The sequence below is a fragment of the Bufo bufo genome, chromosome 1 (assembly GCF_905171765.1).
Source record: "Bufo bufo chromosome 1, aBufBuf1.1, whole genome shotgun sequence".
In the NCBI taxonomy this organism is placed as follows: domain Eukaryota; kingdom Metazoa; phylum Chordata; class Amphibia; order Anura; family Bufonidae; genus Bufo; species Bufo bufo.
In genome coordinates this window covers 393,680,619-393,696,269 of record NC_053389.1, presented here as the reverse complement: position 1 = coordinate 393,696,269, position 15,651 = coordinate 393,680,619, and the positions used below count along the sequence as shown (strand labels likewise).

At 42.8% G+C, this 15,651-nt stretch overlaps 1 protein-coding gene across 1 annotated transcript; it reads right to left on the bottom strand.

Annotated features, from left to right (window-relative positions):
- Window positions 1-7,822: 7,822 nt before the first annotated feature.
- On the bottom strand, window positions 7,823-15,385 carry LOC120977715 (cytochrome b-c1 complex subunit 8). The gene is made up of 3 exons (XM_040405787.1): window positions 15,271-15,385; window positions 10,807-10,970; window positions 7,823-8,050 (listed from the first exon to the last, which is right to left on the bottom strand). Exons 2-3 carry the CDS (start codon window positions 10,958-10,960, stop codon window positions 7,956-7,958), a joined length of 249 nt encoding a protein of 82 aa, XP_040261721.1. The 5' UTR covers window positions 10,961-10,970; window positions 15,271-15,385; the 3' UTR covers window positions 7,823-7,955.
- Window positions 15,386-15,651: the final 266 nt, after the last annotated feature.

Below are 15,651 nucleotides of genomic sequence, written 5' to 3'. Positions count from 1 at the left end.
CCCAGAAATTTTTGCGGAACAGCTCATAAAAGAAGTGTTACATCCCATCTCACTTTCCAGTTGCCGCCGGGATCCCCTGCTAGAACTTTCATCTTGAAGATCCTGAACTACAGGGACAGAGACGCTATTTTGCTAGCTGCTCGACAGAAGGGGAATGTCAGCTATGAGAATGTCCGTTTGTCCTTTTACCCGGACTTTACTGCAGAGGTCCAGAAGAAAAGGAAGCAGTTTACTGAGGTCCGAGCGCGGCTGAGGGACAAAAATGTGAAATATGCCATGATCTACCCTTCTCGCTTGAGGGTGCAGGATGGTGAAACAGTCCGTTTTTTTAGTACTCCTGAAGAGGCTACTGAATGGATTGAGAGAAATCTAAATGCAAGGCCTCACCGCTGATGGTTTATACTATAGTGTTGGCAGCTGGAGCAAATAATACTTGATTAAATGTTAAATTGTTTTGCTGACAAGATGGTTGGGGGAGGGGGGGAGTATCTGGTTTAAATGCACCATTATTACTCCTGTTAGAATCCCTGTTCTTTGACTTTGTCTATTGATCAGATGTTTAACCCCATATTGGTATGCTGGGTGGCAGCACCCTGTATGACTATGCACTGTTGTGGGTAGACGTATATACTTGCTTCCTATCACCAACGTACCTATATGGTATCTATGTTCTAATGAGTTAGGGTAGGTTATCGTACCCAGGAGTTGCTAGTTTGGGGTGTCAGGCTCAACCATGTTAGGAAGGTTTGGGCAGGGTGGGTTAGGGAGATTGGGAATGGGTGGGTTGAATAGAGTTTCTCTGTTGAGGGGTTCTTTGATGTGGATTGTGTGTGTGCGTGAATGTGCCTTCATTGGTCGGAAATTATGGAGATGTTATCTTTGGAAGAATAAATGCATAGTGTGAACCTGGGGATAACATCACTGCGGTAGACTCCAATAACACATGCGGCCGATCATATCACTTCAGCGTTCCTCTATGGAACGCTGAAGTGATATGATCGGCCGCATGTGTTATTGGAGTCTACCGCAGTGATGTTATCCCCAGGTTCACACTATGCATCGCAGTAAGTAGACAGACTTATATGTATTAGCACGATAATGGATACACGTTTTAGGATGTTTGAGAGAGATGTATTGGGTTAACCCTGTTGGGGGTTGTACATGGGAAGAGGGAGATACACACAAGTTTATTTGATTAAATTGATTGAGTCATGTGACCGGCTAAATAGAGTATAAGTATCCGGTTTATTTCACTTTATTGTATTGCTTGAGAAAGATCACATAGATCGAAACGTCGCATTTTTTGTACTGGTGAATAAAGGATTGAAAGAACAAAGGCTGGAGAGTGCTGCAGTTTTCATACTATCGCATCTGGATCTGGGAAGTATAAGACTGGCTTCTGACACAGCGGGCACCACCACAGTAAGGAACAGTATTCAATTTTTGTAGTGCTGCTACATTTTTTCATTTTTCTATTCCTATATCAAGTCTAGTGATTATCTACAGAGAGGAGTTTCAGACCATGCCCCCCTCCTTCTGATACTGTCACAGCCGCTGGCTTCGACTGATAAGCAGTGGCGGTTAAACCCTATGTGGCTCGAGGTATTACCTGTGGTGAGTGAGAGTCTAGATGCAATGGGGAATTACTGGGCAGAAAATGAAGGGTCTACGAATCCTCTGGTAGAATGGGATGCTTTCAAGTCAGTAATGAGAGGGGCATTGATTGCTGCTATTGCAACTCATAGAAAGGAACTGAATATCAAACGGATAAAACTAGAGACGGAACTAGCTGATAAGGAGAGGTTATATATACTAGATCCGTGCCCTGAGAAACAGACTTTGTGGCTTGAGGCGCAGCGTAGGTTTACTTTGCATTTAACTGAATATACTGAGAAGAAACTTTTAAATCAGAGGCAAACTATTTTTTCAGATGGTGATAAGTGTGGCAGGGACTTGGCGTACTTGACTAGATCTGAGACTCAACAAACGGTGGTGGCGGGAGTTCTGAATGACCAAGGGATCTTATTGAGGGAGCCTAGAGATGTCTGCCGACAGTTTGCCTCCTATTATGAGACATTGTATGCCCCCAAGATCACATGTACTTCGGAGTAAATTGTCAATTTCTTAGCAGGTATTAATATTCCTTCTTTGGATAGAGATGACAGGGGAGCCCTGGCGGCAGACATATCTGACCTGGAGATTGAAACGGCCATTAGTTCCTTAGCAACCAAGAAAACCCCGGGACCCGATGGATTTCCTGCTGAATGGTATAAGCAGTTTTCTAAAGACCTGGTTAGTAGACTTGGGAAGCTGTTGAGGTATGCACTGGAAAGTGGTTCGTTGCCACCGTCCTTTCTGGAGGCAACGATAGTAGTGATTCACAAGTCGGGGAAACCATCTGACCAGTGTAGCTCTTATCGACCTATCTCATTTCTGAATCTTGACGTCAAAATCTTTGCAAAGGTACTGGCGTTAAGATTGCGGGGGGTAATTCTCTCCTTGGTTGGGGTAGATCAATCGGGTTTTATGCCAGAGAAAACCACAGATATTAATTTAAGGCGATTGTTCACTAACCTTCAGGTCAAACATGATAACAGAGGTATGAGGGCTCTTGCGTCCTTAGACAATGAAAAAGCATTTGATTCAGTAGAATGGGAATTTATGTGGGCAGTGCTGACTCAAATGGGCTTTCCGGAGAAATTTTTGTGCTGGTTACAAATGCTTTATAGATCCCCTTCGGCGAGAGTCAGGGTGAATGGGTACACATCGGACTCCTTCCCCTTGGGTAGAGGCACTAGACAGGGCTGCCCTCTCTCCCCCTGTTATTTGCATTAATCATGGAACCCTTGTCGATACTCATATCCTCTAACTCAGGTATAGAAGGCTGGGAAATAGCTGGAATATCAGAAAAGCTTTCATTATATGCTGATGACATGCTGGTATATCTAGCAGATTCAGGGAAATCCTTGGATACCCTTTTAGGTGTTGTTGATCAATTTGGGGGTTTCTCGGGTCTCCGTGTGAACTGGGCTAAGTCTAGTCTCTGTCTGGTTGATGATGTTGACCCAGCTCGCATTTCGGTGAACAATAAGCTTCAGATTGTGGAGCAATTTACATATTTGGGGATTATTGTTCATAAAGAAGTGGCAAAATTTTATGATTTGAATGTTGCTCCTACAATGCAATCCATTACTCGAAAGCTAGAGGCTTGGGAAAACCTTCCTTTAACTGTGATTGGGCGTATCAATGTGGTAAAAATGATTCTTCTCCCAAAATTGCTATACTTATATAGGGCTGCCCCAGTGTTACTCCCCAAGAGACATTTTGCTACTTTGGATAGAATAATCGCTCCCATTCTATGGAATAAGTCTTCTCCCAGAATAGCGAGATCCACCCTCCAGGCGTCTTACCTGCGGGGAAGTCTTGCCTTGCCAAACTTGTACATGTACTATGTAGCGGTGCAGCTGAGCTATGTGGCGTGGTGGGTACGGGCTGACTCAGGTAACCCGGCGGTAGTGTTGGAGGCAGCTTTATTGGGGTCCTATGAGGCACTTACGAACTTGGCATATAGGAGGGGGGCTAGGTCTACAGTACACTACACCCAATCGATGGCTGCTGCAGTACAGATGTGGGTCAAATGGGGTCAGAAATGTAACCCTGATGAGAATGATATTACTTGGTCGCCATATTTGCCTTTGTGGAGAAACAGAGTGCTTCGGGAGCTGTTCTCATTACTGGAGTTTGAATTTTGGCCTCAGAGGGGGGTGCGCTACCTTACCCAACTAAATGATAAGGGCCTATTTAGAACCTTTAATAGTTTGAAACAGGAATTTAATTTGCCCCAGCGCTGTTTGTATAGATATCTTCAACTCAGGCATGCCTGTCAGGCTCAGTTTGGTAGAGAACCTTTAAAACTGGAGTGTGGTACAGTTGAGGCAGTGATTAGGAGGGTTCCTTTGGTCAAACCAGTGTCGACCCTGTATGCGTCGTTGATGGCGTTGCAGGACACTCCCCCCCTAGACGGGGCATTTGTTAGGTGGAAAAGGGACATTGAAGGTTTGGAAGATGTTCATGTTAAAGAATCTAGCTGTACATGGAGATCTACAGTGGTAAGTGCTAGGGATCAGTTGATTCAAGTTAAATGGCTTCATAGGATTTATTATACTCCTGTGAGGCTATTTAAAATGGGTAAATTGCCGAACCCTCATTGTACAAGATGTGGACATGAAAACGGTTGTCTTATACACATGGTTTGGCAGTGTCCGATTTTTCATGGCTTCTGGGAAGAGATCCATAAATATTTTAATGATAAACTAGGCTTTCCTAACGTCTGTACTGAGCTCACTAGTCTGTTGGGAGTAGCCAACGAGATTGTTCCAACCAAATTTGGCAGGAAGCTGTATAGAATACTCTTATATTATGCTAGGAAAACTATCCTTCTCAACTGGAAACCTCCTAAGAATCCTACTGTGCAACAATGGGTACATCTAGTTAATGCTGATCTTGAATTATATAAGTTTGTGTATGAGAGAAGAGGGACCCCTGATCGATTCATGAAGATATGGGACCCCTGAATTGGAGCTCAGACTCTAGTACCATAGATGACTGAAAGACTGTTCTGACCAATGAAGGCGTGTGTGAATGTGTGTGTGTGTGTGTGTGCAGTACTTTTAATCTTCCTTAGGATTGATATGTTGGGTACTGTTCATCCTGAACGTGATATCTTTTTCTTCTGTCCCGAACTTGGGTCATGAGGAGCTGTTATGATTGATCCCATGTATTTGATTTGTACTGGACTCAATTGATGATTGTCTGTATTTGATGTGTTTGTTATGCTTTTTGCTAAATTAATAAATAAAAAGATACTATTAAAAAAAAAACATCGCTGCCTCCCATGATTTGTGTAACACTGTCAGCTTTCCTGTCCATGGGATCCTGTAACTGGGATGCGCCTTCAAAGGGTAATGCGTTCTTATTGACCTTTGCCACTTGCACGTCTATCTTAGGTATCTCATCTAATATCTTAGATTCTGTTAGATCAAAGAGCAGTGGTTTTTGAGAGCCTTGGACATACCCAGACATTTTTCGGGGTCCGACCATTCCTCCAAAATCATGTCTCTTATGTGGTCATTAATGGAGAATACATGTGGCTTTTTAACCCTTAGGCCCCCAAAAATTTCTTCCTGGATGGAATGTTTTTTTTTGCACCTTTTCCACCTCCATAGTGGGCGTCACTGCCTTTAATAATTCTGGCATTTCATCCACAGCTAAATCGAACCTTCTATCGCCCTCATAGAATTCAGTCTCTGAAGTAATGTCCTCCTCCCAATGCCTGGAAGAGGAGGCATCCTCCCCCATGTCCTCAGAGTCTGAGGGTGAAATACATTTTTGTCATTGGGGGGGGGGGACCCTTAGGAGTTGTAGATAAGAGAGACAAGGAGGATTTAACTTCTTCCTGTATAACTCTAAAATCCATTGTTCCTCACGAATAATACTCGCAATACAGTAACTTGCATAATTTTTTAGGATGATTATCTGGAAGCCGCTTGAAACATGATATACACTTTGACGACTTTTTAGGTTTCTGTGATGGTGCACCACCACATTATGGGTGTCAGGTCCGAGCATTCCTAGATGAACAGTTTCCTGGAAAGTGGATTGGTCGTCGTGGGCCAGTTGAATGGCCCCCAAGGTCTCCTGATCTGAACCCCTTAGACTTTTATCTTTGGGGTCATCTGAAGGCAATTGTCTATGCTGTGAAGATACGAGATGTGCAGCACTTGAAACTACGGATACTGGAAGCCTGTGCTAGCATTTCTCCTGCAGTGTTGCTATCAGTGTGTGAAGAGTGGGAGAAGAGGGTTGCATTGACAATCCAACACAATGGGCAGCACATTGAACACATTTTATAAGTGGTCAGAAACTTGTAAATAACTCATGAAAGAATAAAGGTACGTTAAAACCAAGCACACCATTGTTTTTCTTGTGAAATTCCCAATAAGTTTGATGTCACATGACCCTCTTCCTATTGAAAAAACAAAAGTTGGATTCAAAATGGCCGACTTCAAAATGGCCGCCCTGGTCACCACCCATCTTGAAAAGTTTACCCCCTCACATATACTAATGTGCCACAAACAGGAAGTTAATATCACCAACCATCCCATTTTATTAAGGTGTATCCATATAAATGTCCCACTCTGTATATATAATTTTAATTTTTTTGCTCCAAAAAACACACACAAGTGTATTGACAAGAGGAGAGGGGGATCAAATGACTTCCTAACCAGACATAGCGCACTCGACACAGAGTGGACATGAATAATTTCCCCCCACAGGGGAACTTACGGAGAGCGACGCTGGAATTTGTCCCGGTGATCGCGGCTCTGGACCCAACATGCAGCCACCCGCTGTGACTGGCTTCTGCACCTCCATGTGCTCTGATGCTTATGCCGGTCAGGACGCCGCACACGTCACCTCTGGAAGTGACAAGCTTTCAAAGCGCCGAACGCGCTGGATGCGGAAACCAAGCTTAATCCACCAGGTCTAAGGCGGGAGACGTCGGCCCGGCAGCAGGCTCCAGATCAACCGGAGCGAGCCCTCCCGATCCTCCCCCTGCCCAGCGTTAGTACTAGACCGCGGGAGAGCAGGGGGACACCATGATCCAAATATGGTGTAGCGGTAAGCATCTTCATCTTTCTCAGTTCTGTCCTCTGTAGGGACAGGAAACACTGGTGTTGGTGGTGGGGGATTTAAACCTCTCTGTTCCTGCCCCTACTGAGGTCAATCTCCTCATATGCCATCGTGGTGATGATATGGAAACTTCTGTGCAACACTATTTGTACAGGGGTACAGAAATCTCCAAAGGATAGCATATTTGTACCACACAGAAGTAGTGTGGATCTATAATATAATATCTATTAAACCATCTCCTGCTGCCGATGACTGGCATTGCTGCTTTGCAGGTCTGTCTTTTCTAACAGTATCCCACTTAAAGCACAGGGAGCCACAGGTTGCACTAAGTATTTTTAAGCAGAGTTAAAGGGGTTAACCTACAAAAATTACTTATCACCCATCCACAGAATAGGTGATAAATATCAGATTACAGGGCATCTGACTAGTGATCCCAAAAAGAAAGGGTCCAACAGTCCCCTCACTGAATGCAGCAGCAGTTCAGTCCACCACTCCATTCACTTTTGGCCATCTCCGGCAGTCCCACAGAAAATGAATGGAGTGTCAGGACACATGCTCAACCAACCGCTCCATTCATATGGGCACAAGGTACCCCATTCTCATGATCGTTGGGGGATTACAGAGTTCAGACCCCCACCAATCAGATGCAGTCAATATATAGGCACAACCCCTTTAAGTAACCGGTACCAAGCAATGAAACTTCATCACTTAGACTACATCATTGGTAGTCAAAAAATTAGAGGCAAATTTTCTAACACTGTTTCAGATACCCTCATCTATAGTACACTGACATAAAATGCGCCAAATTTAATTGAGCACATTTCTTAATAAATTTGGCGTGTCTTGGGTTGTTCTTGCACCATAAACTAAAATTTCCATCCAGTATAGACAGGAGTAGATTTCGGCTATAATTTACACAACAACATTTTCAGGCCTCAGTCTATGCACATAACTGATATTTGGAACAATTGCACTACTCTCACTGGAGAAACCATTCTAGTTGTTGCAGATAGTGTGCAATGTGATGTAACAACCAGCATCCTGATGGTGAAAAATACCAGACCACAGACTGGAGATCACAGAACAGATGAAACCATGACAGATGATTCACTAAACAAAATCTAAACACAACAATGAACAATAAGAATTTTATTTTGTGAAAAGTCAGATTTCAGGCTGCAATAAATAATCCTTCTCACACTATGCAGCATTGACAGAGTCTTAGCGTGTCAGAGGATGGATGTAATGCTCTCCACCTGACTGCTTTACTGGTCATTCTCATACAGGGATGCATCCTTCCTCTTCAGTCTCTCGTGTTCATGGGTACCCCAGTGGTAGATGAAATATGCCAAAGCAAAGGCTGCAAAAGAAAAAGTGACAGATGAGTTAGTCGCGTCTAGGATTTTTTCTATTCTTTTAACAAATGCAACAACACCTGACTGACAATGCAAGAGAACAGAGGCATTAAATGCTGGTTCCCCCATTAGCACAGTTGGGGTGCCTTCACACGGCAGATTTTGTTGCAGAAACTTTCTGTGACTGAAAATTTGTTCCATTCATTTGATTGTTGAATATGGGAAGTACATGGATTTAAGCAAGTCCCATTCAAGTGAATGGAGCCGATTTTCAGTCACAGAAAATTTCAGCAACAAACTCTGTGTGTGGCACACTTGCGTTTTTCTTTTCCGGCACTGAGTTCCGTCCTAGGGGCTCAATACTGGAAAAGAACTGATCAGTTTTATCCCCATGCATCCTGAATGGAGAGCAATCCGTCCAGGATGCTTCAGTTCAGTCTTTTTGACTGATCAGGACGGAGATAATACTGCAGAGTGCTATGGTTTTATCTCCGGCCCAAAAAAATTAACACTTGCCTAAATGCCGAATCCGTCATTTTTTTTCCATAGGAATGTATTAGTGCTGGATCTGGCATTCAAAATACTGCAATCCCGGACCCGTCCTTACTGTGTGCGCATGCGCAGACCGGTAAAAATGTGAAAAATATATATATATATATATATATATATATATATATATATATAACAGATCAGTTTCTCCGGATGAAAAATGGAGAGACAGATCCGTTCTTGCAATGCATTTGTAAGACGGATCCGTCTACAAATGCTTTCCGTTTGCATGCAGATTGCCGGATCACTCTGCCACAAGTGTGAAAGTACCCATTAGGGTACTTTCACACTTGGGTTAAACTTTTCCGGTATTGAGTTCCGTCCTAGGGGCTCAATACCGGAAAAGAACTGATCAGTTTTATCCTAATGCATTCTGAATGGAGAGCAATCCGTTCTGTATGCATCAGGATGTCTTCAGTTCAGTCACTGTACGGTTTTTGGACAGAGAAAATACCGCAGCATGCTGCGGTATTTTCTCAGTCTAAAATTCCGGAACACTTGCCATAATTCCATCGAAATGCATTCCAGTGTTCCGGAAAAACGGATCTGGTTTTGCGGTCATCGCATGCGCAGACCTTTAAAAATTTGAAAAAAAAATATCAGATCCGGTATTGCAATGCATTTGGTATCCCTTTGCATACAGATTGCCGATGGAACTGCCTGAAGGAATCCAACAATGCAAGTGTGAAAGTACCCTTACCCGTATAGATGGGTGCTCTATGCAGAGCAATTTCATCTGGAATTAGAAATGAACTGCAAACTGCATTGCTTCTTCTAGAGGTGAAGAATGCGTTTTCAAGTGTTGAAGCTGTGTAACCTAAACCACAATGGAACTACCAATGCAGATTCTGGGTAAAACATGCACAGCTATGCAGTACACTACCGATGCCATACTGCACATTATAATGCACCCTAAAAGTGCCACTACACCTTCAATAGCTTCTGGCAGAAGGCATGTTTGGCCAATAGCGCTCTCTCTCAACTCACCGATACACATACAGACGTGGTATGGCAGTGGCTTATCTCTTGGGAGAACATAAGGATAGGGCACTAAAATTTAATCTGCCTAATGCTTGTCTCACCTGAAATAATCTGTCAAGGAGAGTCAGGAGCTCCCCACACACAACAGAATACCCTATGTATGGCATCCCTTACAGCTAATGGCATTTTACTTACAAGTAATCATCATCAGGTCTTTGGTAATGGGCACTAAATCTCACTCATCTGGAAGTGACCTGGCAGAACTAGAGGGGTCACCACAGGTTTATGAAACGTCTGTTTGCTTCCAAAGCCCATGTGTAAACTCATGAGTTTTGAAAGAAAATATTAAAGGTCAAAGCGAAAACATAATAATAATTAACAGTGTAAGAACTGTATGCCAGCACCAACAATACAGTCTGATCGCTTCATAAAGAGGCTGCAAGGAGTGGGAGAAAGATCTGAAAACCTCTCACTGGGAAGTCTGACCATTGATGTTCCCTGGCAGTTCCCTTAGATCTACAATGCTAGTGTGCATGGACACATGCCATATGTGCACCACAATCTGTGATTTTTTAAACTTCCTGGGACTTTTCAGAAGTATAGGTACATCAGTCTTGAGAAGTATCCCTGGGTGGGTTTTGACAGAGTAGTCCTTTTATACTCCATATCTAAAAAAATACTCAACACAAATATTTAGTGCAAGTTTACAGGCCGAACATAAGCTGCTGTAGAAACCACAACAAAAATCTGATGCTGACTCTCCTATTGCTGGCATGATCTGGAGTCTGCACTGCTACGGCCTGCAGATAAGCCCCATTCAAAAATGGGCATGTTGACTCTAACCGCTCCACAGAATTCAGAGCCACCACAGCGCAGAAGCCCAATAAAGATGACGTGGGGCTAATGTTAAATGTTCCAGCACCCTTATAAATATGCGACCTCTGGTATGCAACTTTTGGTTGTTTCTACATTTACTAACTAGATAAAACTAAGACCATACCAACTGAGTGGTTAGGATTTTCCCTCACAAAGAAAAGTGTAAATGCTATGAAGGGCACCTTGGTTAGTGTTGTACTTTCTGTGCTTCCTATGAGTATCGCGCTGGTCTCCCACACATCAGCCCGAGTACATGCATTCAAGGATGCCAGAGACAGGTATGAGGACACATCCTGTGTACAGCTCCACAGAATACACTGGTGCCATACAAGTAATGAATAGGAATAGAACTTACGTGGCATTACGGTAAGAAAGTTGGACGAGAACCTCCTCCAAATATTGGGAATCCCTTTGGAGAAAGCGTTGGCAAAAGCTCTCTGTTCAAACGGAGACAACGTGAAGGTGATAACATGCCGAACCTTGGCGAGGTCTCCAAAGTGTAGCCCCATGGTTTACTTGCTGAAAAAAGAGGGAATAGCCATTTTAACACATAGCAAGCCAATGCATCATAGTTCTTTTGCTGTGATCAATGTGCATGTCCATCCATAGCTGTAGGAGCTGATTTACAATGCATTTTGTGCTTAAAGGGGTTGGTCCATCTCACACACTGGTGGCATATATCGCTAGGATATGCTACCAAGTTCAGATAGGTGCGGGTCTCTCCTTTAGGACCTTCACCTATCTGTAGAACAGGGCCACCAAAATGAACAAATGTGCACGTGCAGCCACCCTCCATTCACCTCTATGGGTGTGCTTACTCGCCTCTTTTTGGAACTTCCATAGAAGTTAATAGAGAGCATGGAGCGCATGCATGGAGCACTCTCCTTCACTTAGGGAGCCCCGCTCTAGAGATAGGTGCAGGTACCAGAGGCGGGACCCACGCTTATTTGACATTGGTGGCATATCCTAGCGATATACCTCAAGGTTAGAGTCTCTGGAAATCTATGTTACAATACTGGAGCAGAATTCTTACAAATGAAGGACCTAAATAAAGTCTGTTAACCGAGTGAGCTACCCACATACCCCTGAGGAAAAGTGGTTGTTCGAGCTAAGGAGGGAGGGACACTTACCAATTTGGTCTCTACTTCATGGTCTTGTCTCAAATGCAGCAAACGCCTGCAAAGTCAATCACTGACTGAAGAATGTCACCACTGCAGCCAGTCATTGCTGGGCAGGCATCTCCAGCGCATCATGTGCGTACCAGAAAGCATAACTAGCAGGGAGCGACCCGGTAAGTGTCAGGGGATCAATGAAGGTGACTTCTTATTTTATTTTTATCCCACTCTGAGCCCATTTTGATGAATCCCTCCGATGACCGTTCCCTTCCCACAAATGACGCCAGTAAGTTTTCGAGAGCCAAGTTTTTGTTTTTTTCTGGCAATGCTTTTGTGCGAGGGCTCAATTTTCAGCAGGATGCAGCGACATTTTCATTGGGATCATTTCAGGGTGCATGTGACTTGATCGTGTGATATTAGTTTAAAGAGGTGAGGTGACCAAAAAAATGGCTGTTCTGGCATCGTTTTTATTATTTTTTTATGGCGTTCACCTAATGGGATATTTTTATAGAGCCAGTCATTACTAGTGATGAGCGGCAGTAGTCATATTCGAATTCGCGATTTTGTAGAATATTCGGTGAATATTCGCAAATTCGAATATTCTAAGATTTTTTTACTCGAAAAATCAACAAGGTAATGATCGCGTAATATGCGCATTTTCGTAATGCGAATTTTAATCGCTAATTTTTCAATTGCCGAGCAAAAACATGATTCCTCCCTGCTTCTTGCTTGTGGGCCAATGAGTCATAGCACTATATCGAATATATTCATTTTTTCGAATATTCGTAATATTCTAAAACAAGAATATATAGCAATACAGCCAATATTCGAAAAAAAACGAATGTAGAGCAATTTAGCTAATATAGTGCTATAATTTTTTTTTTTATAGTTGTAATTTTTTTCCAATCTGAACTTCAGATGAGAAAAAAATGACAACTATTAGACAGAAGATTATAGCACTATATTAGCTAAATTGCTCTACATTAGTTTTTTTCAAATATTCGCTATATATTCTTCTTTTAGAATATTACGAATATATTCGATATAGTGCTATATATTAGTTTTTTAGAATATTCATCATTTTTCCCATTTAAAGTCATGATTCCTCCCTGCTTCTTGCTTGTGGGCCAATTGGAAGAATCGTGTTTTTACTCGGCAATTTAAAAATTTGTATTACGAAAATTCGCAATAAAAAAAAAAAAATCTCTTAGATTCGAAATTACGAATATATATCACTATATTCTAAATATTCGCGAATTTTCTAATTACCTATATTCGCGATAAAAATTCAAAATTTGAATATTCATGATCAACACTAGTCATTACGGATGCAATGATAACGAATAGGCCTATTTTTTGTTCAGTTCTACACAATAGAAGCATTTTTGAAAAGAAAAAAAAAATCCAGTTTTTGTGTCTCTATTTTCTGAAAGCCGTATTTTTTGTTTTATTATTCTGGCGATGGTCTTGTAAGTCTTGTTTTTCACTGCCTTCGATGGGGTCAGAAAGGGAGCTGCATCGGCATCAGATTTTTCAGTGATACCAGTGGATACAGCAATCAGGCCCCTGCCACTAATTGGGCAAGCACTGCTCTTGTGCCTGCTTGATTGGTGCGCTGTACATGTACGGCGAAGGTCGGAAAGAAGTTACCTGTAAGTAGGTGGCTGAGTTTTCATAAAACTTTTGATATGTCGTAGAAACTTATCAAAGGTTTTCATAGCTTGGGGTCTGAGTGCTGAGACCCCCCATGGTCTCTAGAATGAGGAGAGAGAAGCATTCACATATCCCTCTCTCCTAACTGCTGGGGACAGAATGTAGACAGGCCCACAGACCTTCTATTAAGTCCATCTCCTGCAGCAATCATTCTAGTGATTGTGGGGGCTTCAGCACTCACACCCCACTGATCAAAACCTTCGATATGACATATCAAAAGGTTTTATGAAAACTCAATCACCCTTTAAAGACTTTAGTTTATCCCACAAAAAAAATACTCTTATGCTATGAAGGGGGCATTTCAAATTAAAGGGGTGTTCCGCTTTTTACTATTGATGAGCTATCCTCTGGATAGGTCATCAGTATCTGATCGTTAGGGGTACAACACTGCCAATCAGCTGTTTGAGAAGGCACCGGCCTAATATCTGCTTTTCCTAGACTAATGATGACATTTTCATCGGTCACATGGCCTACGAGCAACTCAGTGTTATTGAAGCAAACGGGGCTAAGTGCGATATCAAGCAAATTCGATATACAATGTATGGCACTGTGCTCTCAAACAATTAATTGGTGGAAGTCCCGGGTGTCAGACCCCCACCGATCAGATACTGATTACCTATCCTGAGGATAGGTCATTAGTATTAAAGTCTTGGAAAACCCTTTTAAGTATTGTTGCAAGATAAACATATTACAAATATTTGGGGAGATTTATCATACTGGTGTAAAGTAGAACTGGCTTAGTTGCCTATAGCAACCAATCCGATTCTACCTTTTACTTTTCATAGCTCCTTTGAAAAATGAAAGGTGGAATCTGATTGGTTGCCATGTACAACTAAGGCACCAGTATGATAAATCTCCCCCAGGCTGAACTGGATGGATAGATGTCTTTTTTCAGCCTTATAAACTATGTACATTACATTTTCTGGCAGCGCCCCCTGCTGTGTCTCCTGATCCACATTCGCCTGTGTTTAGTGGAGGACTAACTTGCTCAATAGCTTCCCTGCTCCTATCAGTGTCGGCACAGTCACAGGGAAGCAGCCTTTTCATTCATCCCTACTTCTAGGTTCATAAAACTACATAGCTCTCTGTCCCTCCAGACAGGGGAGAAGTGGGGATTTACATACCATCACTAGTGGAACCACTGAGGCTGTGTATCAGGGGCTACATTCTATGCAGGGGAGACCGAGGTTAATAAGAACTGACTGTAATACACTCGTGGTCGATGCTGGTGCTTCACTGTCAAATGGATGAGCTGCTGCCCACCCACAGAAAGTTTAGACAGATGTGTCAGTAAAAGAAAAGTATAATAGTTATAAAAATTATTTTCATTACTCTAGATATTTTTTTCTACCGAAATCCATGTGAAAACTCTTTTAACTGGAAGTACCACTTATCTACATCACCACCCAATGTACAGAGCTGTTCCAAAGTGCTGCAACTTGTTCAAACACCAGATTGGGGGGGGGGATGATGGGAGTCAGATTCCCAACAATCCGGTTTTGATGACCTATACTAAGGATAGTGGATCAATCTCTGTAGCCCGGAAACTCCTTTAACAATTGGCACCCAGCTTTCCCAGAAGCAGACCAACTACTGTACCTGCCAATAGAGCAACCATTTGGACACATAGATCAAGTGCTCCCAGGTCTGGAGTTCATATAAGGCAAATATATGAGCCATGCATTGATTTTCTCACTATATTCTATGGAGCAGCAATGGAAGCAACAGGAAGGTTTCCTTCCAGGACATCAGAGTGCGCTGGACTCCTCCATTGTGTGGAAGAGTCCCTGGGAATACGGCGATCACAGGGATCGCTCTGGACGTGTCCCTCTAATTTAACCCCTTGACCGTCCACAGCAGACGAGGCTAAGGTCACAGCATACACTGACAGGAGGGAGCCCGGACCGGAAGACGCACGGACTAGCGCCTCCAGGCTAAACAAGCAACTCCGAAAACACATTACACAGTCTGCGCCACATTTCTGCCCTCACCTTGTCACTCTGCGTTTCAATGCCAAGCTCAGGTCACTCAGTAACTTCCGGCACTTATTTCCGCTTCCGGGCTAAAGAGGAGATTATCACGTGATTCGACAGCGGAACTTGAGCGCCATCTGCTGGCAGTGTGCGGGAATGTCTAGATTCAAATGAATCTTGAGCGCTACCAGATATTGCACATTGTATTCCAGTGATGAGAATAAAGATTTTATTTCACACAATTCTTTGAAGTTTAATACACTGTTCCACAGGGTGTGATAGAAAATGTAAAGACGATTACATACAATGGGAAAATTACTACAGTAGAAAAGTTTACCATTTGTTCAGGTTTTTCTATGACATATCAGTTAGACATATTGACCAAAATCGATCTCCACC

Coding starts and splice junctions, on each gene's coding strand:
- LOC120977715 (XM_040405787.1), bottom strand. CDS start 10,960: ATGGGGCTACACTTTGGAGACCTCGCCAAGGTTCGGCATGTTATCACC. Junction 8,051..10,806: donor CTTTCTTACCGTAATGCCAC/GTAAGTTCTATT, acceptor TTTCTTTTGCAG/CCTTTGCTTTGGCATATTTC.